The sequence below is a fragment of the Protopterus annectens genome, chromosome 6.part1, assembly GCF_019279795.1.
Source record: "Protopterus annectens isolate FY-2018-M chromosome 6.part1, PAN1.0, whole genome shotgun sequence".
Taxonomy (NCBI): Eukaryota; Metazoa; Chordata; order Ceratodontiformes; family Protopteridae; genus Protopterus; species Protopterus annectens.
In genome coordinates, this window is record NC_056738.1 from 66,330,148 (window position 1) to 66,353,924 (window position 23,777).

At 38.9% G+C, this 23,777-nt stretch overlaps 1 protein-coding gene across 1 annotated transcript in view; it reads left to right on the forward strand.

Annotated features, from left to right (window-relative positions):
• Positions 1-23,777, forward strand: part of KLHL41 (kelch like family member 41) — a 177,433-nt gene that overhangs the window by 134,026 nt on the left and 19,630 nt on the right. The window contains exon 5 of the mRNA XM_044075489.1: positions 15,544-15,690. Within this exon, the coding sequence (XP_043931424.1) occupies positions 15,544-15,690 (147 nt within the window). The remainder of the gene's footprint in view (positions 1-15,543; positions 15,691-23,777) is intronic.

A 23,777-nucleotide genomic window follows, 5' to 3' on the forward strand; every position in this document is an offset into this window, starting at 1 on the left:
GAAAGAAAAGCTCTAAAAAATTTACAGTCTATGTGTAGTGAATTTAGGTTCATGAAGAGCGATAAAGGCAATAATATTGTCATTATGAGTCAGAATAGGTATACTGAATGCATTTTGAAGCTTTTAGGGAACACCAATGAATATGAGACTATCACACTTTTTGACATTCACAAACGTCAGAGCACTATATATTCATTTTTATATGAAGCACTTATGGAGGGGGACATCAGTCATGAGCTTTATGACTTTTGTGTTATTGATCAGCCCCGCATTGGGGGTTTTTTCGGGATTCCTAAAACCCACAAATCCCTGACAAATCCACCTTTTAGACCAATTGTCTCATCCCCTCATTGCATCACTGAAGGGTTGGCATTAGTCATTGACGCTTTATTGGGACCAGTCATCAACAATGAAGCTTCTTTTCTCCGGGACTCATGGCATTTTTTAGTTAAAGTAAAAGAATTTGTTTCTTCGAATGGTTTTGATCCAAATAGACACACCATGCTATCTGTTGACGTGGTGTCTTTGTATACTTGCATCCCTCAAGACGAGGGTATTGAAGCAATAAGGAATTTTTTAACTAATTTTTATTCTGTTTTTTCCAAAAACACCATTTCTTTGATTTGCAGATTTTTGGAGATTATTTTAGAAAATAATTTTTTCTTGTTTGAACATGTTTATTACCGACAAAAAAGAGGAGTAGCAATGGGGTCCTCAGCAGCACCAGCATATGCCAACTTGGTCATGGCCCAGTGGGAGCGTCAGTTCATCCCATCATTTGTTAGGAAGTATAATATTGTGTTTTATTGCCGTTTTATTGACGATTTATTTTTCATTCTAGACCATAAAAAGTTATCCACCGATTCCTTTTTATTTGACATCAATTCTTATTCTTCATATTTGAAGTTTACAATAGGTGAATATGGTACTAACATTAATTTTTTGGATGTCAATTTGAGATGGGACCCTGAGGAAAATAAGTTACACAGCCGTATTTATAGAAAGCAGACGTTTAATAATGGGTATCTCCACTACAAAAGTGGGCACCCGAAACACGTGATTTCTAACATTCCAAAAGGACAGTTCATCAGAGCAAGTCGTATGACTTCCAAAGACTCTGATGTTTTTCAAGAATTTTGTTTTATCATTTCTTTGTTTTTTCACAGGGGGTATCCCGAATCAGATTTAATTCAAACGGCAACTGACATTTTTAATAAACGTTCCAGTCATTATCCTTCGATATTAAGTTCAAGTTCAAACAACTTGACTTTTAGGAACGATAAAAACAATAATACATTCAATTCAAATATTGTTTGTTCATTGGAAATGAACCTTGACAATCAGCATATACAAAATATTATTTCAAAAAATTGGAGAGTAATTAAGGGAAATGCTGATATGTATGACGTTTTAGGAACCAGACCTTTATTTATACACAGGAATAGTTCCAACTTGAAAAAGCTTTTAGAAAAAAGTGCACACAATTCTAAAGGGATTTATACTAGTGAAAGAGGCATGAGTTGCTGCCATGATTGTAATGTGTGTAGGTACATTTCAACTGGACCATACATTTCAGTGGCTTCTTTCAATAGAATTTTTCCCGTTCCAGGCTCAGTAAATTGTCGGTCTTCAGGTGTGGTTTATATTGCTTTGTGTTCATCATGTACTGCCTTTTATGTCGGTATGACGACTAGGCAACTTAGAATTAGAATAAGGGAACATTTATATAGCATTAAAACTAAAAATGATCAGAATGCTCTTTTTAAACATAGTTTAGTATGTCAGTCTTTTAACAAATTTTTATTTTCAATTTTGGAAATTTGTCACAAGGACATGAGGGAGGGGGACTTCAAGAACTTTTTACTTCAAAGAGAGACATATTGGCAGATTAAATTGAAATCAGATCATCCTCCTGGTCTCAACGAGACCATTAATGTCAAATGTTTCCTAAAACATAAGAAATTGAAAGTCAACAAAAGTGACGATTTTGTCTGTTTACATATTAATTGACATTGTCAGTACCCCTTTAAATGCATTGTTTCTTACTTCTGAAATGACATCACTAATTGATTTTAATTTATTTCCATGGTGATTTTTGCCTATTTAAACTTTGACTGTTTTGTATTCATTCATTCTGAAGAAGTCTACGGACGAAAGCGGATTATTAAACTGTGTACGCTATTTCTTTCGAGTTCCTGAGTTATTTCAGCTAGCTTCTGCCTTGATTTGGATTTATTGGTTTTGGTTCCTGTTTTTCAATATTTGAGAAGAAGAACTTGCTGGCTCAAAAGAGGCCAGGGTAAGTTTCTCCAAGACAAAATTGAGATCCCAAAGAGTGGTAACTGGTTTCCTTGGTGGTCTGATATGAAGGATGCCTTTCAAGAAAATTTTAACTTCCAACCTGAAAGGTAAAGGAGGAGACATAGGCAGACATGCAGACATAGGAGAAAGATGGGCTTTTACTGAGGATTAAAACAGCACACTCTTCATTAATTCACACAGGTAGGACAGGACCACTGGGACATCCATTAACAGGGGTTGTAAATCCTTTTTGAGACACCAGCTGGAAAACCTCTTCCATTTGAAAACATAGGATTTCCTAGTTGTGGGTTTTCTGTCCTCCTGCAGAACTTGAAGCACATCCTCAGAAATCAGGTGTCTATCAAAATCAAAACCCTGTCAACCACAGGGTCAGATTTAGAGTTGACATCTGTGGATGTACTGGAGTTCCCTTGTCCTGGGTGAGAAGGTCCATTCTGTCAGGTAACTTGTGGTGATTGCCCTTGATTAAATGCAGAAGAAAGGGGAACCAATGATGTCTTGGCCAAAAGGGGGTCACCAGCAAGATTTTTGTTTGGTCCATGGTCCTGCAGGATTTTCAACAGGGCCTTTTGGAGATGTAGGAAGGGGGTGCATAAAGAAACTTCACCTTCCACAAAAAGGATAGAGACTCCACCTTCTATGCCAGGGGATGTGGAACCCTGGCACAAAACCTGGGAAGCTGTCTGTTCATGGGTGAGGCAAAGAGGTCTACTTGAGGTATACTCTATCGATGGACTGTGTCCAGAAACACATCCCTGGGTAACATCCATTCATGGGATTGAGTCATGGACCTGCTGAGTGTGTCTGCCTTGACATTCTGAGTCGAGGGAATGTAAACAGTCTGGAGGGACAGTTGTTTCTGTGAAGCCAACTCTGTTTGTAGTGCCAGTCTGCACAGGAGGTAAGATTTTGTTCCTCCCTGTTTGTTGACATACCAGAGGACAATGGTATTGTCTGTAAACCACTTCAAAACCCCTGAGAAAAGAAGAGGCTTGAAAATGTGCAGGGCAAAAATCAAGGCCCTCATCTCCTTTATACTGATATGCTCTCTTCTTTGGGATGGAGATTAGAGATCTCTGACCCTCCAGAATTCCAATTCTGCTCCCCATCCCTTGTCTGAAGCATCTGTGTGCTGGTCCTATGTTGGGAGAGGTAAGTAAAAAACAATGCAGATGTACCACCATAGACATGATAAACTCTGTGATTTAATAAAACTTTTAAAAGACAAAACAAATGAAGAGAACGTAGGATAAGCGCTTTAGGTAAAACCTTCTTCAGATCCTTTATTCACTTCCATCAAGGCAAAACTTTTAAACAGTGTTCAACCAATCATGTTGTTCAGGGGTGGTTCCTCTTCCATGGCTAATGGCGACAGGTCCCTCTGGTGGTAGTCCTCCAAAGTTACAAGTAGCAGGAACAAGTTCTACTTATTCCCTCTTCCTGTTTCTACTTTTTATTTTTATGCTCCGTTCTTTCAGAATGGTAGTATTACGAAGAAGCTTTATGACTATTTTGATATAGCCCATCCTGTAACACCAACCATTAGTGGACTGCCAAGAATACCTAAGAACTTAGAGGATCCACCTATGTGGCCCATTGTTTTGGGAAGGGGCTGGCTGACTGTGCCTCTATCAGTGTTCTTGAAAGCTGAATTAAAAAAGGTCGTTTCAAAGGCCACCATGGTTCTGAAGGACACAACACACTTCTTAGGTCTCTTGTTTGAGAAAATGGAAATGAGAACCCAGGAAGAAGGATTATTATTAGTCACACTGGATGTGCAAAGTCTTTTTAAGGTCATCCCGACCAATTATGAAATTGAAGCCCTCAGGAGATTTGCTGAGAGTGAAGTTTTGGATGTTAATCTCCTTTGTATTTTGTTAGAACTAGTATTGGAGAACATCTTCCTATATGGGGACACCCATTATTGGCAAAAATGAGGGGGGTCGCCATGAGCACCCCATGTGCCAGCAGTTATTCGAATATAGTCTTAGCACAATGGGAGAAAGAATGGGATCTAGATGTATGCAATTTGTGGAAAGATCAGATAATTTTCTACATGAGATTTGTGGATGATATCTTTCTCCTATGGAAAGGCGATGCCACTAGTCTATGGGAATTTGTCACTTTTCTCTCTCACGCAACCAGTTTTTTGAGATTTGACTTAAAATTCTCCTGAAGGGAGATAGAGTTCCTTGATGTGAAACATTGCCTGACCCTGGGTAAAGGGATAGAAACCATGATTTTCAGGAAACCTACATCGCGAAACCATGTGTTACATTAGACCAGCATGCACCCAAGGCACATCTTTCGGAATTTGATAGGAAACCAGGTCACACGTATCTCCAAATTATGTTCTAGGGACAACATCTTCTTAAAAGAAAAAGAAACTCTTGTGAACACCCTTAAGAGAAGAAGATATAAGGAAGAAGATACCAGAATGAGTAGAGAAGAAGCCATGCAACTCAGAACTCAGAAGGGGTATCTCCTATATTCTAATAGGAGGGGTGAAGCAACCAGACAACCACAAGATAATAGACCTATAGCTAATTTGAGGTGCACACTGACTTACAGCACAGATAATGGATTCATTTGCAATACCATTATGAAGTTTTGGCCAGTCCTAACTTCGGATGAGAAATTACGAAACATAGTGGGGGATAAACCTAGCTTTGCATTTCGGAACAAGAAGAATCTGAAGCGCTTATTGTGTCAACATGATGGCCTTACTGTTAACAGATATAGTACACGGAGCCAACATAAAGGTACCTGGAAATGTGGTTTTTGCAAAGTCTGCCCTTTTATATGGACACATAATATATTTGAACATCCAGTCACCAAGAAGAGTTATTCCTTTCAAGGTTATGTCACATGTACCAACAAGAACATTGCATATTTAGCCATCTGCAAGGCATGCTTTTCCTACTATGTAGGTAAAACAAATAGGGCTTTTATGGAATGGATTTTACGCCATCTATCAGACATAAGAAATCAAGTAGCTACAAATGCCCTGTATCAGCATATTAGGATGGAAGAAAATAAAAGTTTCAAGTTTATGGCTCTAATGAAGCTGAAGGAAAGCCCATGGGGAGGTGACATGACAAAACAGAGGTGGAAGAGACCAAGTGGATTATGGAATTGAGAGCAGATAAATCACTAGACCTTAATGGAATGGTACCTCTAAAACCCATTCTGAAAGAACGGAGCATAAACATAAAAAGTAGAAACAGGAAGAGGGAATAAGTAGAACTTGTTCCTGCTACTTGTAACTTTGGAGGACTACCACCAGAGGGACCTGTCTCCATTAGCCATGGAAGAGGAACCACCCCTGAACAGCATGACTGGTTGAAAAATGAACACTGTTTAAAAGTTTTGCCTTGATGGGAGTGAATAATGGATCTGAAGAAGGTTTTACCAAAAGCGCTTATCCAACATTCTCTTTGTTTGTTTTGTCTTTTAAAAGTTTTATTAAATCACATATTTTATCGTGTCTATGGTGGTACGTCTGCATTATTTTTTACTTTGGTTCTTTTTTGGCAAGACTACCTTCAGCAGTGTGTACTTATTTTTTGTTTAATTTGTGTTGGGTGAGGTATACCTGGGTTCTTGCTACTTGTAGGATTCACCAGTTCAACTCCTTTTTCAAACAAGGAAGAAATGAGATAATAAACTTCAAAGGATTGGAGCATTTTTCACAAATTGTTCTCAAGAACCACTGGAATTTCATGTGTAATTTGGCTAAGGGGAGCATGCAGATAGTGGAGGCAATGAACCCCAGGAGGTGAAGAAACTCCCTGGCAGTCATGGATTAGAGATTTGGGAGGTCCTGAAAGTAGAGGGTTAGGGACAGGACCTTTTCTGGAGTAAGGAAGCTCACATCCTGTCTGACTGGATTCTACTACCTAGAAACATATAGTCTTGGGAAGGGATCAGAGCAGATTTCTGGTAGTTGATTGTGAACCCCAGACTCTCCAGGAGTGACACCATGAAGGAGAGATTCTCCTGAAAGATTTCTGGAGTTTGGGCATGGAGGAGTAGGTCATCTAGATAAGGGAAGATCTGTATGCCCTGTATCCTACAGTAGCCTATAACAGGAGCTAAGCATTTTGTGAAGCCCCTCGGGGCCGTAGATAGCCCAAAGGGCAAGGCAAAGAACTGAAAATGTGAGGAAGCAATAGCTAAGTGAAGAAACTTTCTGAACCGAAGATGAATGGGGATATGAAGGTAGGCATCTTTGCTGTCCAAAGAAGTATGAGAGGAAGAAAAGTGGGCAATGTTAGCATGCAAAAAGTCGGAGCCTTCAGAAACGTATTTAGATGGGAGAGGTCTAGAATGGGTCTCCAGGGACCCTCCTTCCTGGGTATCAGGAACATCCTGGAGTAAAATCCTTTTCCAACTTGCATGAGTGCCACTTCCTGAATAGTGTTTTGGGACAAAAGATTGGAAATGACCTGGGGAAAAAGTTCCAGTTGTTCTTTTGGGGGCTGTGGAATACCCCTGAAGGGAAGTGAAGTCTTCCACACCATAAGGTATACTTATTAAATGATGGACAGGACCCAAGAGTCCTGGGCTATCTGTTTCCAAGCAGGGAGAGAGAAAGAGAGAGAGAGAGAGGAGGTGAAGGGCATGGAGGTGGGTAGTCACAGACTACCAGGCTTAGCCTGAAAGGGCTGTTTCTGGGTGGGAGTAGAGGAGGCAGACATAGATGGAAATTGCTTCCTAGTATCTCTCTTACCTTTGTTAGATTGGGGCCTAGCAGGCTTTCAAACAAAGGTGGTTTTTGCAGGGTAGTTCTTCTGAAACCTAGGGACAGGGGAAACAAAAATATGCTTAAGATCTTGCAGTTCCTTGCCCTTCTGCTGAAGAGATTTGAATAGTTCTGCAGATGAAGTACCAAACAAAGCCTTGTTGTCCAAAGGAGCATCCATGATCTTTGCTTTAATGTCATCAGGCAAAGGTTAGAGCCTCAGCCATGAATACCTCCTCAGGACTTACCCAGATGCAGCTACTCTAGCCTCCACTGCATCATAACTGCACTTACTGGAATGCTGTGACCTGAGCAGATGAATTAAAAATGGAGGAAAGCTTTGCCTTAGTGGGTGAATCAGGGAGCTCAGAAAGTAGTTTGCTTCCATCTGAAATAAGCCTCAAGGAATATTTGGCCATATGGGTCTGTTAGTTAATTGCCCTGAAGGCCAGAGTAGCTGAAGTATAGACCTTTTTCCCAATTCTCTCCATGACTTTGCATTCCTTATCTGAGGGAAGTAGGGAGGTAGAAGGCAGCATTTTGGATGCCTTGTCTGCAGAGACAGAAATGGTAGCAGGATCTGCAGAGGGGCATTTGAATAAGAATTTGGATTCCTCTGGCACTTTATAAAATCTTTGGGGCTGGAGGCTGGGAATCAAGGCATTAGAAGCAGCTGCAAAGGCATCTAGAAAGGCTGGCAGAACAGGAAGTATGACTGATGGTGAGGAGGTGTCCATCTGTAGGAGATCATAGTACTTTTTTTTGGATGTCAGATACCTGACAGCAGTCCCAGTTGAAGAACTGTCTCATCTTAAGAACAGTTTCCCCAAATGAGATATCTTCCACAGGGTAATCATTGCCACTAGATTCCTCTTCTGGTGAGGCATAACCCAGAGGGGAAGAAATTTGGCCTGAGTAAGCCAATGATTCATCTCCTATCTCCTAGTGATTCCTCCTCATCTGATGAAACTTCCTCAGAAGTCCTCTTTAAAGGGTACAAGGAGAAAAGGAAGGAGAAGAGAGTGTTGCACCTGAGGTCTGATGCAGGCCATAAAGGCATTGAACAAGCCTTGAAAGAAGACCTGTCAATCCGGTGGTTGTTACAGAGGGGTTGGAGAAACATGTTTAGTTTTAATCTTTTTCTTTTTCTTTTTCTTTTTGGGCCTCCATATTGTGGAAGGTGGATGGGCCTGACGTCGGCCTACATTCCACAATATTGGTAGGAACATCCTCTCATACTATGATTTGGGTAATGCCACATGGGCCTCCAGTAAAAACAAGCTGTGGTTCCCTCTATGCCTGAATTGGACACCTGCAATTCCCTGCAGGACATACTGGTAGGGTCCTTCACGACCTCCACCCCGGTACCCATGAAAGGAATGTGTACCAACTCCAGAATGGACTGCAGACCAACATCAGCCTCAGGAGACTCATTTGGAGCAGAGGGAGCAGCAGGTAAATCAGGCCTTGGTTTCTTGGCCTTTTTAGCTTGTGGCTTGTCTGAAGGGGCCAACATGGCTTCCATGTCACATGTGAGACGTTTTAAACACCGATTCTCAAGATATAATTTCAGGCAAGCTAAACAACTATGAAGGGTCTTGGGTACAAAGGCCTTACAGAGAGCACAGGCAGTATGGTTGTGGTCTGGGCCTAGGCAAAACAAGCAAAGGTCATTAGAATCCTTATATGGAATCTGCCTTCCACACTGACACTTCCCCTTCCAGGTTGACATGCAACCAAAACAGAACACAGTAGCCAAAAAAGTAATGAATAAATCCCAACAAATCCCAAAATGGTGCTTATCTGAACCAAGGTTCACAATTTGTCTGATGAGCAACAACCAGAGCAGGCAATCGGACAGGCAGCAGAAAAGTTCATGGGTCAGTGGATGCTGACGTATGCTTTATACCCGATGTCACTTTATGGGTGACATACATTAGCTGATGTGCAGCATCGCACGTACCTCACAGTAGCATTAGACTTTGTATACTGGCCTGACGTTTGGGTCAGCCAGCGGTGAACTCCCTCATGTTATGAATACTGCAGCATATGAATAGGACAACTTATGTAACTAAAAAGAATGCTATATAAAAAGCCTGTTAAAAGAGTAAAAAGGAGCTAAGTTCTAATTTTCATATTTTTTTGCTAAGGAGGAAAGAACAGGGGCCAGGTTTCATAGAGACTGACTGTATGGTTAAGCATGAATTGTGGCACTTAGTGGCAATACTTTGAAGTTTAAAGTAGACATATACAAGTGTCAGTGCAACTGAACAGCTAGTTATGGACAAATGTCAAAACTAGAGCATGGCTAAAAAGCCACAAGCCAAACAAAGTGAAGCAGAGCAAGCGGGACATTGTGGAGCAAGGAAGTAGCCATGTGCTGGTTAGTGCAGATCTCAAGATAGCTGAAGGTAGCAAACAGCAGGAATCTGTATGTGTTGCAACAGGCTGTTATGAAGTGTTGCATACAACTGAAATGCAGCACAGTACATTCACCTGCGTCTGCTGTCAGGTCAGGTTGAACCTTATTGGTTCCATGAAGGGGAAGGAAAAGGGAATTAAAAAAAAGTAGAAATTGGGCAATACAGTAAGAAAAGTACAAAGAGAAGAAAATTATAAAGGATAAATGGTAGGATAGAAGGCAGTACATATTTTTTAGTGAAGAAACAGTGGAAATGGAGACAGCAAAATAGGGAAGGAAATGTGGGGAATTGTAAGTAGTGGGAGTGTGCACCAGTCCTGAAGATGCCAGTAGCTTCAATAAGCAACTCATCAAGGTCATATCAGGCACCCGCTTTATGAAATACACCCTGACAAGATCCCAAACAGCCACTCAATGAACTGTCTATGTAGCAGGTTGAACATTATCTTGCTCTCTTTGACAGATCAGTCAGGTGCTGACAGAGGAGTGTGTCCTATAAAGCAAGATGTTGACCTAGTGCTGCGGCATAACCTAGTGCATCCATCAAGTGTGATACATCTACATACGCAGGCAGCAAGCAGGAGCCCTCAGTCATGGTGCATTTGTATCATGGTACAACAGCAGAGAGGTTCGGCCACTGGAAGAGAAGGTCAAGCTAAAAGAAAAAAGTAATAATTATTCCTCTAACATAATCAGAAAAACCTATAGAAGTGAACATGCTGATCAAATACTGATGTTAAATGTCACAGACAGAGCAAATTAAACACTAGACCACTGGAGATGTAGCATGTCATGAAGGTGTAGCCTAAACAAATGTATTTATTTATTTATATATTTGTTTACTGGGAAAGTCCAGCTAGGCCAGAAGCCCATTTTCAGTGAAGGCCTAGGGAGAAAAGCTCCACAGAGATAGTACAATAGTATACATACAGTAAGATGGAGAATACACTTCTTCTAGTTAGTCTATACAAAGTAGTATTCAATACAGTTTTCTAGTAGATACTGGTTCAAAATAGAAAAAACACAAGCATTTCAGTGAAGGTCACTGTGAGAAAAATAAAATTAGTAGTGTGTACATATTAAATAATAGTTATGACCAAATGAAATTTCCTTTATATATATTTATTTTTGAGTAGTAATGAACACTGAGGAGAGGGAGAAAATGAGATAAGGAGTGGACAGTGTGTTGAGAGAGTTATAGAGATCTTGTCAGTCAGGTTTGGCACAGGAGCAATGACAGTTCTTGGATAGATGTTCAAATAGCAGTTGTTTAAAACCGGTAGATTCAAGTGTGTTTTGATAGGTGTGGGGTAAAGAGTTCCATAATTTGGCTATTTGATTTGAGAATAAGGCTTTACCGTAAATGTTAGCTTTGTTTATTGTGAGAAAGTTTCTGTCTGCAGATCTTAGACTTTGTGGACATGAGTAGGGAACAACAAGTTCCTTGAGGGATGGGCAACTCTCAGGATGGAAGATGATATTGTGTGTGAATTTAAGTTGTTAGAGATGGAGAAGGTTAGGTAGCTTGAGCCAATTTAATTTATGTAGAGCAATACAATGGTGAGTTTGGTGGGGAAGGTTGGCTGTGAAGTGAGCTGTTTTGTTGTAGCAAGTTTCCAATTTGGTTAAGTCTGATTTTTTGAGCAAATATCTATGCCATATTAGGCCATAAAACTGACAATTAAATATAAGAGATGGCTATGTACTGAGGGAGTTGAGAGTCATAATCCCTCTAAAAGGTGATTCTGTAACGCTAAAAATGTTACCTAGCTCACACTAAAATTTCCATAATGAAATACTTAGCCATATCATATGTATGAAGGCCTGGCTTGGATCAGATGTAGAAAATAATTAACGATATTTAATATATATAAAACAAACAGCAAATCCTACAGAATGCACTTTTGCAGCCATTGGGAATGGCCTGAATAGCCATATCATAGAATGCATGTGAACTTTGATGGTCCATTCCTTTGGAAAATATTTTTGGTCTTGATATATGTTCATTCAAAGTGGATGGATATGTAAGGCACAAAGTGCTGTTTCACATGTAACTATTCAAACTCCAAGATAATTTTGCCACACATAGTATTCCAGGAAAAAGTAGTACTTGGTAACAGACCTCATTTTACTAGTGTGGAGTTTGCAGACTTTATGAACAGAATTTGGATTAATCATGTAACTACCTTGCCATTTCATAGTTTATCTAATCGCCTGGTATGGAGGCTATACTGTCTTGGAAATAAGGGCTAAAGAAAGTGAAATGAGAGACTGTGGAAACAAGGCTGTCATGTTTTTTATTCATCAGAATTACTCCTGAGATGATGAAAGTCTCATGTCAAGAAGGCTGAGATTCTTGTTTGCCTTATTCACACCGACTACTGCCTTTGCTCTGCAGTGTGTATGCTATTCTGGTGCTATGGTCACTACCAGGTATCCTTCCACTGCCTATTGCTATTGTCGGACAGTTCTAGACATTGTATTTTCTATGCCCATACCCAAGGCATATGATTTCATGATGACTGTGATTATATGTTTGCATCCTGTGCAGTGTCTATCAACCACAAAAGCCATACTGACACTCTGTGCTGCAGAAGGACTCATTACAATAATGGCGTTGCACATAAATGAATGGCTCCTTGCTTTCAGATCTCATGATACTGGTCTGTGTCTACTAAGGTCTCACTGAGCAGTTGACTACTGCATAGTCTCTCTACCTGGGGCTCCATAAATAGGATATGTACAGGCTTGTCTGATTAATCACATTATAGATTTTCCATATCCCAGCTAAATATTTCAGGTTTTTAATGGTCAGTCCATACCTTTTATCCAAGAAGGTTTCATTTGACGTCCCTTGTGCACTGCTATAAAACAAAAACAATTCTCTTCAAGCTGTTGTAAAATACAGGAGGGTCTTATCTTCACATTTTAAATATCAGTTCTGGTTAAATCTCATATCCCATAAGCAAATGTACCAGGACGTGATTCTGCTCAACCAGAACACAAGTAAAGCACTACATAGATAAAGTGGGACCATCATATCTGGTGCCCTGAAAGCTTCAACCAAAGAAACCTTCACCCAAAAATGACAGTTATCATACCTAGCAGTCACTGCAGCCTATTAGAGATGCTGAAAAGAATGAGCTCTACATGCCCTACTTACACTGTATCAGTGTCAATGCTGGAACAAGGTACTAATACTCAAAATCATGAGAAATCAGCTCAACAGCTCACCAGCGCACCAGCACACAGATGAGAAATACTAGTAAAACACATGCAGCTCACAATGACTAAATTAGCTGCAAACATCAACATGCTCCCTGCACCATAGTGTGGCCATGTAGAGAGATAGGCTCCAGCGAGTAGTTGGATATACACATTTACTAAAGGAGACAAAGCAAGAGAAAGCGCTAATGCACAGAGATTAAAGTAGCTGTGAGTGCAGAAAGAATAACACAATGCACACTATCCTTAAGGTCAGTGGTTCAAATGCAAGAAGAGGATAAATGATGCATGGAAAAGGAAGAGAGCAAAGTCTGGCAATTAAGGTCCTCAATGCAGCACAAAAGATGTAAACATGAGCAAGGTAGCCAATGGAAAGTTTAGTCTGGTATGAAACCCTTAGAATCTCATTACTGATTCCTGTAGCATATCAAATAAAGTCCTTTCAATTATTTATAGACTGCAAGATTAACAGTAGTTAATACATGCCTGTAGTAGCAAATACCAGATGATATATAAACAATACAGATATAGCAAGGAGCCAAAACACTTTACACTGTATGAAATATTGATGCTCCAATGTTTCAGAAGAACTAAACCATACTTTCAAATGCAAATAGTGAATAAATGGACAACAGTTCAAGCTGCACTCCAAATTATTTAAACACTGATGCAAGCAATGCAAAATGATTCAGTCAGCAAAATACACAGACAAGTCTTTGCAAAAATACATAAAAAGAGATAAACTCAAGTATCCTTGTTGCTGTGTTCTATTCTAAATCCATATCAAAACAAATATTACAGTAGGGTGATAAAGGTGATCTTTCACAAGTAATTAATTATATACACCACTGCAGTACCTCTGGCCACACTTGTCAGATGTCAATGGATGTCCATGCTCTCTCTCCAGTCATAACTGCTTGCACAGAAACTTCTTTTAACGAGTGAAATACAGAAGGGAGCAATCAACCACTGCCAACAATTATGTTAGGGATAGATTTTAGTGTGTTTCACTGAGTAGGTGAATAGATCATGCAAGAGAAATCCACAAGTTAAGAAACTGTAAGGAGCATGTACAGACAAGATGGTGGCAGGCTGGAAATAAATACTTCATAAATGAGGTGGAGAAGGAATTTTAAAGAAATCACCAGAAAATGGCAAGTTAGTACACACAAAATATTCATGAGTATATATTCATAACAATTTTTTTCAATAAAGATGTATATTCACAAATAACTGCCTACAGAATGAGCTAGAAAGGATATCATTTAGAACAATATTTAAGATCTATCTACCCTGCAGGGTAACGAACTACAGAGAACACGTGCAGGCCACCTGTCAAATGTATATATATTCACATAAAAAAAACAGTGTAAAAACCCTGCTCAACTTCTCATCTGAATACACTTCTACCTTGATCTGCCAGTGAACTCATGAATTAGAATTAGTTGTGTTTTTATTTCAGTTGGTCTGTGTGCTGTAGTGAATACCAGAATAGACTGGATTGCAGCTGCATTGCCAAATGTTTAATAGTCCAAGATTAGCTATGTGCATTCATTCCACTGAGTACTGGAATAAGCATAACTTTAATACTAGCCATATGCTGCCAATGACCTTTGGATTATCAGTGTGCGTGTGTGTGTGTGTGTGTGTGTGTGTGTGTGTGTGTGTGTGTGTGTGTGTGTGTGTGTATGCGCGTGCGTGTGTGTGTGTGTGTGTGTGTGTGTGTGTGTGTGTGTGTGTGTGTGTGTGTGTGTGTGTGTGTGTGTGTGTGTGTGTGTGTGTGTGTATTTGTGCTGTGCTAAGTGGTAAAGTGAGCCTGTTGGCTGAATACACTTAAAGAACAACCACTAACACGAGAAAGATGGCTCTGTCATCATACAGGTTATTACAAAGACATCAGTAGAAATGCTATGTCAGGTTCTAAATATCCCATATGGGGCGACACATTGACCATATGAATGCATGTCAAGTAAGGATGGCTAATACGGTAAACAATACCTTCTACAAACTATATATGAAGCAAGTCCAGAAATTTAACATCTAGCATCAAGGAAAAGCTGGTAATGATAACATTGTGCAAAGATGTAAGTAACACATGGAAATAAAATACTCTGCAAAATTAAAGGTGCAGTAAAATTTGGGAACAATGTAGCTGCAGGAAAGATGCAAGGAAGTAGAGACATATAGCAGTCACCTGATTCATGGAACTGCCTACCAGACAGGTGCTGTGAGTAAAGGCAGGTGCACAATCTGCATGCAGGTAGCATGCAGGTAAGGTGTCTCAATGAAAATGGAGAAGGAAAAAGCCAGTGATGATGATGATGATGATGATAATAATAATAATAATAATAAATGCTTTTACTAGGACAGTATGTGTTTCTGTAATATTAAAGTAAACTAACTGTATAAATATGCAAGTATAATCACACACACACACACACACACACACACACACACACACACACACACACACACACACACACACACACAGATACATGGTATATATTTATTAAATTCTGCATAGGTTTTTGTACTGATATGGAAACTATACTAAATTTGTGTATACACGGAATGAAACATTTCCTTAAGTCTTATTGCACTTTATGGTGGTTGCCTTCCTGAAAGGAGCTTCCTTTTTTCTAATATTTAAGAAAATATATTTTAATCAATAGTTGAAACATACTGCATTATCAAAGACTTTAACCCTATTTCATCTGTATTTTTGTTTCTTCTTTTCCTTAGGAAACAACATAGTGTAAAAAAACTACTAGCACTTACGTCTAGGAAGAAATGTTCACATGTTTATACTGTGTTTTCTTCATTTAAACAGGTGGGAGTCTATGCCTGAATTTCCCCAAGAAAGGAGTTCCATTAATCTGGTCAGCGTGGGTGGATCTCTGTATGCCATTGGTGGTTTTGCCTTGGTAAAGCTTGAGAATAATGAATTTGGACCATCAGAAACAACTGATGTCTGGAAGTAAGTGTACATTTACCATTCTTTTGTCTTGGCTCCACTCTGCCATGATTAACTTTTTACATCAACACTGAAAATACTCTGCCTTTAATAAAACCAAGTTCTCAGAATAAACTAAAAATGGACAGCTACAGATACAGTAAGTGAGCAAAAGTATGGTGCATTGAATTACTGGCTATGTTATATGGTTCTCTCTTGGGAGAATTACATAACTGAAAAATAATATCATTTTCTTAAAGGTTACTTCCTAAAACATGAAGACTGTTCAGCAGCCATCCATTTTCTCCTTATACAAAACCCTGGTTAAGTTTTTTTTCAGACAAGTCCAGCTTTGTAAATACTGACAAATGGCATTATACAGAACTTACATTTTTTTTAATTATGCATTATTTTGCATTTGGATATTATCTTTTACATTTTTTCTGTTATTTCAGAGTTGTTAGTAATTGTCTTATCTGCCACTTGTTTTTGGATCCGTTCTAAACGTAATTAAGATTTTTAATAATTTGTTGTATAAGTTTTTTGCACAGCTTTCTCATTCTCACTCTGCAGAATTCTACCTAGCTTGAGTGGCAGTTCAAAAGGTTTACTGAGCACTTTTTTTTAGCTTTGATGGTCTTTTTTCACTTCAGACATGAATCACAGAATGCATTATGCTTTACTTGTCTGGTGATGTGGAAAAATGTTGTTGGAAGTACAAGAATCTTTTCATTAAGTAACAAAGAGTTGTGCATGCCAGGTCATGCAATATGAAAGATTCATTAGCATTATTGAAGGATCTGTAGTTAGGGTTGCCACCTGTCAGGGATTTTTAATGACAGTCAGGAAATCAGGGTCTCTGATAGGAAACTTGGAAATTAGAGTCTCTCACAGGAAATTCAATGTTGGTAAGTACTTCTTAGATCATTCTGAGATCTCTCATAATTCTGAAATTTATTTCCCAAATACTTACTGCTCACTTCAATTTCCTGTTTGCATTTTATTTATTTTTGCCAGCATAGTATTTTATTTGTTTTAAAGCTCATGTTTAAAAGAGCAAAACAAACTTGTTTTGGCAGAAAAAACTGTTTACCTGCATCCTAATGCATGTGAACACTTTTGAATCAAAATAAATATTCATTTCAAAGACGTTTCTTAAAAAAATGTTATTTTTTGCCAAACCATTAATTCAACATGTTGACAATTACATAAACGACTCAAAATTATGTATACATGCTAATCCAAGCATAATTACAGCTGGAACATAACATAAGTAACAGAAATGCCTCTTGGCAGCACATTAATATTAATATCATAAATACAATTAGGTCCTCCTAGTCTTTCACATTCAATAGCTGTTTTTAAAACTAGATTTTTTTTAATGTTGCTAAACGAGATTTTGTTTTTGCACACAAAAAAATATTTGCATGCATCACTGTGTTATGCAAATACAAAAGTTCATTTCGTACCTTTAGACATGATCTTTAACTTGCATCCTTGGTGATGTGAAATGTGACCATTAGCGGAGAGTTAGACTAATCAGAAGAATTTTCATCAAAACACATCTTGGAAGTAGTACACAAAGAAGTCACAGCTTTCTTTTTTATGTAAACATGAAACAGTGGATCTGTCTCCAGCTAAATTTTATGTTCTTTGTGGAAAACTTGCTTTTGTTTTTTGACTGCAGTATACATGAAATTGCAAATATGAATAAAACCTGGATTCAGGAACATTGTAAAGTATATGTTGCAGGAAACAGTGTACTTTACAATGTACAGGCATTGCATTCCCTGGAATACATCAATATATATATATTGTCATGGAAACATGATACAAGAACATTAAGAGTATCTCATCTGTGCAGGGTTTCAACACCTACCATGTGTTCAGGCCCACTACACTAGATGAAGGCACTAAAGTGGTCGATGTTTCTGTATTCATAAAACAAAATCTCACCTCTTGGTTTCTTAGACAGGATAATGACCTGCAACTCCTTCATGTCCAGCTTACCATTAACAAACCCCTTATCACACTATAGCAAAATGTGGGCACCCCATGTTCCCCTTGGCCAATACCTCCTACCTGCCTAGTATGGCGTTTCTATGCATTCGGTCAAATACCATTCTACTATTAGTGGACTTTAACTATCTTCTAGCATGTATGCCCAGAGAATTCTGGACTTCATAAATACACACTCTCTGGACCACTTAATCCATATTCCAACTAGGGAAGACAAAATTCTGGACTTGGTCTATAACAGTATTGAACAGTTCTGTTCCCCACCAGCTGTAACTTCATCCCTAGTTAAATCAGACCACAAATCAGTCACATTCACCAGAAAACTAAAGCCAGAAGCATCTTCATATACCTCAGTATTGTGAGATTATGCAAAGGCTAATCTACTAAAACTGAGTGATGACCTTGCTAAGTTCAACATCTCCTGTCAATCTGATGATCCTACTCAGTATGCAGAGTCCTTTACTGCCAAATGCTGTGCATATGTGAATAGCTACTTAGATGTGTCTGTCCCCCTCTTAAGTAAATACAATGCCAAATTTACAAATAAACCCCTGTTGTGGAACTCAAATATAAACAGGCTGTGTGATAAAATAAAAAATTCATAGCATGCAATCATACATATAACTCTCAAGATGTCAATGCTCATGTTAAACTTAACAAGGAACTCCATCCAGTCCCTTATCAAATAAACCAAAGCTAGATATGAATTAAAAACAGCTACTCAGGCAAAAGACAACATAAAGCCTTATTTAACTATTTTAGAAACCTCAGAAACAATGCCCAGCACTGCCCAGAGCTAGTAATTAATTATATGACACACTCAGACCATGAGGATATAGCTAATCTACTAGTGGATAAATTTAGCTCTAATTTCACTCCCTACATTCGTAGATCACATACTTGCAGCTACAGCACACAACCAAACCTCCCAAGAACAAACCTCCAAGGCCAAAAACACTGTTTCTGTGGGGCCAGATAACTTACATACTAAGCTACCTGCTGGCCAGCCAGAAACAGGACCTGTCAAACTCCCTACAGAAGTTATTCAATATCACACTCTAAATAGGGCTTTGTGCCAGATGACTGGAGGACAACAGCATCATCTCCCTGCACAAAGGTTGGTCATCAAAAGACCTGGATAATTACAATCCCACAAGTCTGACCAGACTCATCTGTAAGGCTATGTAGAGGATCATTATGGAATTAATAAATAAGGACATATGTAGCCTACAAACTGTTGACTTCAGCCAGTTTAGTTTTATCAAGGGCAGATCCTGTCTGCTTAACCTGGTGAACTTCCTCAAAAAGGTTACTGAAAAAGGATAAGAGAAAATCAATAAACACTGCATATCTAGACCACACAAAGGTGTTCAACACCATCCTTCACTCATTTATTGTTGATAAACTCCCTCAGCTATTAATCCCTAAGTAACTCAATGGATAGCAAATTGGCTCACAAATGGAACCCAGGAAATTAGGGTAGGTAGCTTTACCTCCTCCAAAAGACCCATCAATAGCGATATACCCCAGGTTTTAGTGCTTGGATCACTTCTCTTTGGCATTTACTTCTTGGAGGTCAAAGCTAACATTAGGGATTTATGGCTGACCAAGTTTACAGATGACTGTAAATTTGATGCCATCGTAAACTCTCCAGAGGTCACCAAGATCTGCCAAAAGAACATTTTCCAAACAAGTAGCTGGTATGATAACCATGGACTAAAATTAAATGTGAAAAAAATTTAGATAATGACTCCTTTGGCAAGCATGACATCCCCGTAACTATCACATCAACAAAACGGTCCTGAAAAGTGTTCTGGAAGTTAGAGACTTGGGAATCTATGTGAACAATAAACTGTCTATCAATATCCATGTATTCACTTTTATAAGAAAGTCCTTCTTCATCACACAGCTTGTCAGTAAGGTTATGGTGTCTAGATCCAAGGATAGGATCATTCCACTGTATTTGGCACTTATTAGTCCAATCATTGAGTATAATACCCCAGTTGTTATGTACCATTTCAAACACTTAATGCAAGTTCCTTGTGCTCCTAGACCCAATTGGCTACCTCTTATCCATGTGGTATTACCCCCTTCTACCAACTATCCTGAAAGGCTTGCAACATAAAAAGGATGCTACCCTGAGGGAACTTAACTGAAAACCTGCTCTGAACTGTCCCTCGACTTAATCAAACCTGCTAAGGTATTACCCCCTTCTACCAGCTATCCTGAAAGGCTTGTAACATAAAAAGGATGCTACCCTGAGGGAACTTAACTGAAAACCTGCTCTGAACTGTCCCTCAACTTAATCAAACCTGCTAAGGTTAATATCTCTAATTCTTACTGTTTGTACCACAATGTATACTGACCTGGGTCTACAGCACTATTAGGTAACCTTAAATTCTGAACATAACCCCTAAAACTCTAATATAATTGGCTAATTAAAAGTAGCTAATAAGTATTTTCCCCTACTTTAACAAAAACTTAGTGGCATTATGCTATAGGTAAAAACTGTAAGTATATACAGAAAAGTGTTACCAATCCCTAAAATTGCTAAAGAAACACTTTAAGCAGTAAAATTGAACCTAAAAAAGCTTTACTATAAGTCCCTAGTGTCTTCTTCTTCTTCTTTTGGCTTTTCCCGGTTAGGGGTCGCCACAGCGGATCATCTGTCCGCTCATGATTGGCAGTGGAGTTTTATGGTGTCGAGTTGCCAGCCCGGTGCCCAACCTTCCACAGAAGGCACACACATGCACACACTCACACCTAGGGCCAATTTAGAGTGTCGAATCCACCTACTGCATGTCTTTGGGATGTGGGAGGAAACCGGAGCACCCGGAGGAAACCCACATGACCACAGGGAGGGCATGCAGACTCCACACAAAAGGCACCCCAGCTGAGAATCGAACCGGAGAACCTCTTGCTGTGAGGCAGCAATGCTAACCGATGCACCACAGTGGCCGCAAGTCCCTAGTGTACTTACCTTATATTTGCAGGCTGTAAGATCTGTATGTCTGGTTAAACCTCCGATCCCCTCCACCTGCACAGCTACGTATGTGAGGTTACAAAAACAACTTGAGCAACCGCCATTTTCAAAATCCCTGTGCTCTTAGACCCAGACGCCTGCCTCTTATCCGCGTGGTATGTAATGTTTGGATCAATGAATATTCTGTCCTAAATGGAACTGTTGTTTTGGATTAATGACTATTTTGTCTTAAATGGAACTGTTGTTATGTAATATAGCTTTGTATTAACTATCCACTTCTCTAAAGTTTGCAAAATGCTATGGCAACTTATAACTGCTGAATTAAGGCATCGTATTTGATATAGACCTGTATTTGAACTGTTACAACTGTTGCCCACTAATTACTGCCTCCTGTAAGACCAATAGCGACTAGGTAGCTAGTTTGTGTAATGTTGTAGTATTTTAGTGACTAAAAAGCTTGTATGTTTACCGTTAATAGCTGGCAACTAGGAAGCTTGTATATCCACTGTTTTATTAAAGCATTAGTCACTATGCCATCTTACAACTACATGGCCCTGTGATTAAACCCTTATAAGTTGTAGCTATAGTAAACTATTTTACAGAACCTAGTTAGTGACAAGATTATAACATCCTGGACTGTATCACCTCAAAGACTGTAATTTCACTTTTGTTCTCCTTATGTAAAGTGCTGGTTTATCCATAACAAGTAGCATTGTTATAGTGTCATTTTGCACCTGAAACTGCCTTGTGATATGAATGGTATATCCAGTTGAATGAGTACTATATAGTGAATAGATTATTACCTCAAATGCTGCTTAATTAGAATTTGGGGCTTTGTTAATGTGTTGTGGTTGCCTGTGAAAGCACACTGCTTTAACTGTTTTTCAATATCTACTTGCTGTGCTGATAATGTATTATATGATTATGTGTGCATAGATTAAGCTAGTGACTTATGTTATCTTTATTTAATCTCATCCCTATCAGATATTACCCCCTTCCACCACTTATCCTGAAAGGCTTGTAACATAAAAAAGATGCTACCCTGAGGGAACTTAACTGAAAACCTGCTCTGAACTGTCCCTCGACTTAATCAAACCTGCTAAGGTTAATATCTCTAATTCTTACGTTTGTACCACAATGCATGCTGACCTGGGTCTATAGCACTATTAGGTAGCCTTAAATTCTGAACCTAACTCCTAAACCTCTAATATATTGGCTAATTAAAAGTAGCTAATAAGTTTTTTCCCCTACTTTAACAAAAATCAGTGGCATTATACTATAGGTAAAAACTGTAAGTATATACAGAAAAGTGTTACCAACCCCTACAACTGCTAAAGTAACACTTTAACCAGTAAAATTGAACCTAAAAAAGGTTTACTATAAGTCCTTAGTGTACTTACCTTATATTCGCAGGCTGTAAGATCTGTGTGTCTGGTTAAGCCCTGCTGCGCTCGGGCTTGCTCCTCACCTCTCCCTGCCCCCAATTACCACCCGCTCCCACTACTGCTAAATTTATAGCCACTTAACCACACTCCTCCCACCACAACCAATCAGTATCGCTCTCCTAATCTTACACTTAGCCCCTCACCTCCCTCCTCCATTTCTTATCCTTCCTTCATAAACTGGTGAAAATATAATAAAAAATTATAACTCTGTTACATACTATGGGACCATCTAATACAATGTCTTTACTTCCTCTGCTATCCTTTATGTTAATTGCATATCTCCTCTCCAGTTATGAAAATCAGCACTACCTAGGATTTCATTACCCAAAATGTCAAACCACCACCCCAATTACATCCAATATGAAAGGTCGCCCAATAATTTGTCCTATCTCCAACTGCATAACCACAAGAAACCATCAACCTATTAACTCTAGATACATCAGCTCAAAATTCAAACACTATCAAAAACTATTGTGTACATTTTTGAAGCTTATTGTTACCTTACATTATAACGTCATAATGGATGGAAACATTCACCCAAACCCTGGCCCAACCACTCTTGATCACTCTACTACTTATTCTAATAACCCTACCAAAATACTATCTATAAATAGGCCCCCCAACTGCCTCCTGGTCTGCCATCTAAATATTAGAAGCATTAACAATAAGGTACATAACTTACATACCCTATTAGTATACCACTCCCCTGATATACTGTGTCTAACTGAAACCTGGCTAAAGCCATCAGTCTCAGATAATGAAGTTGTACCACCTGGCTACAACATACTTAGACTTGACCGTGCTACTAGGAAGGGAGGTGGGGTGGCTGTTTTCTTTAAATCTATACTAAATGTCACTATATACCCCATTCAACCACCCAGGTCAATAATGCAGAAATTCTCTCTACCAGATTTCAAATTAATAAAAATAAATGTATAAATATTGTCTGCATGTACATTCCCCCAGGGAGTAATACCAATACCCTAGAAGGCATCCCCACTGGTTAGCTAATACCTATCCCCAAGAAACAATAGTTCTAGGATATTTTAACATAGACTGGAACTCCTGCTCCTCGGAATCTCCTACTACCCATGTAAACATATATGGATTTACACAGGTTATATCTTCCACCACCAGGATAAGCAAATCTAATCAGAAAGAAAGTATACTAGACTGGATACTAACCAATAGTCATCCCCAAATGTATACGTCAGGGACCCTCCCTGATGACCTTAGTGATCACTTCCTTACCTTTATAGTTAAACACAAAGCCAATCATCCCCACCAGCCCACCTATAGAGTAGTTAGAAATAATAAGAGCTTTGACCCTACCAACTTTCAAGATGAGCTCTAATCATGTAAGTGGTCTGTCCTAAAATGCCTCCGCTTGGATGAAGCTTTTGCTTACTTTAACAATAAATTCCTTAGCATCCTTAATTCTTATGCTCCTGTATGCTCCATTAGGACCAAAACAAAAATTGCACCTTGCCTCTCTAAAGATACCAAATCAAAAATCACACTCAGAAAACAAGGCATGGGACATATGGCGTACCACTAAAGTCCCTCTAGAGCAATTAAAATACAGGCAATTAAGGAATGAGGCAAAAAGATCCATTTTATTAGATAAAAAACCTTCTACTTCCATCTCCAGCAGAAAAATCAAA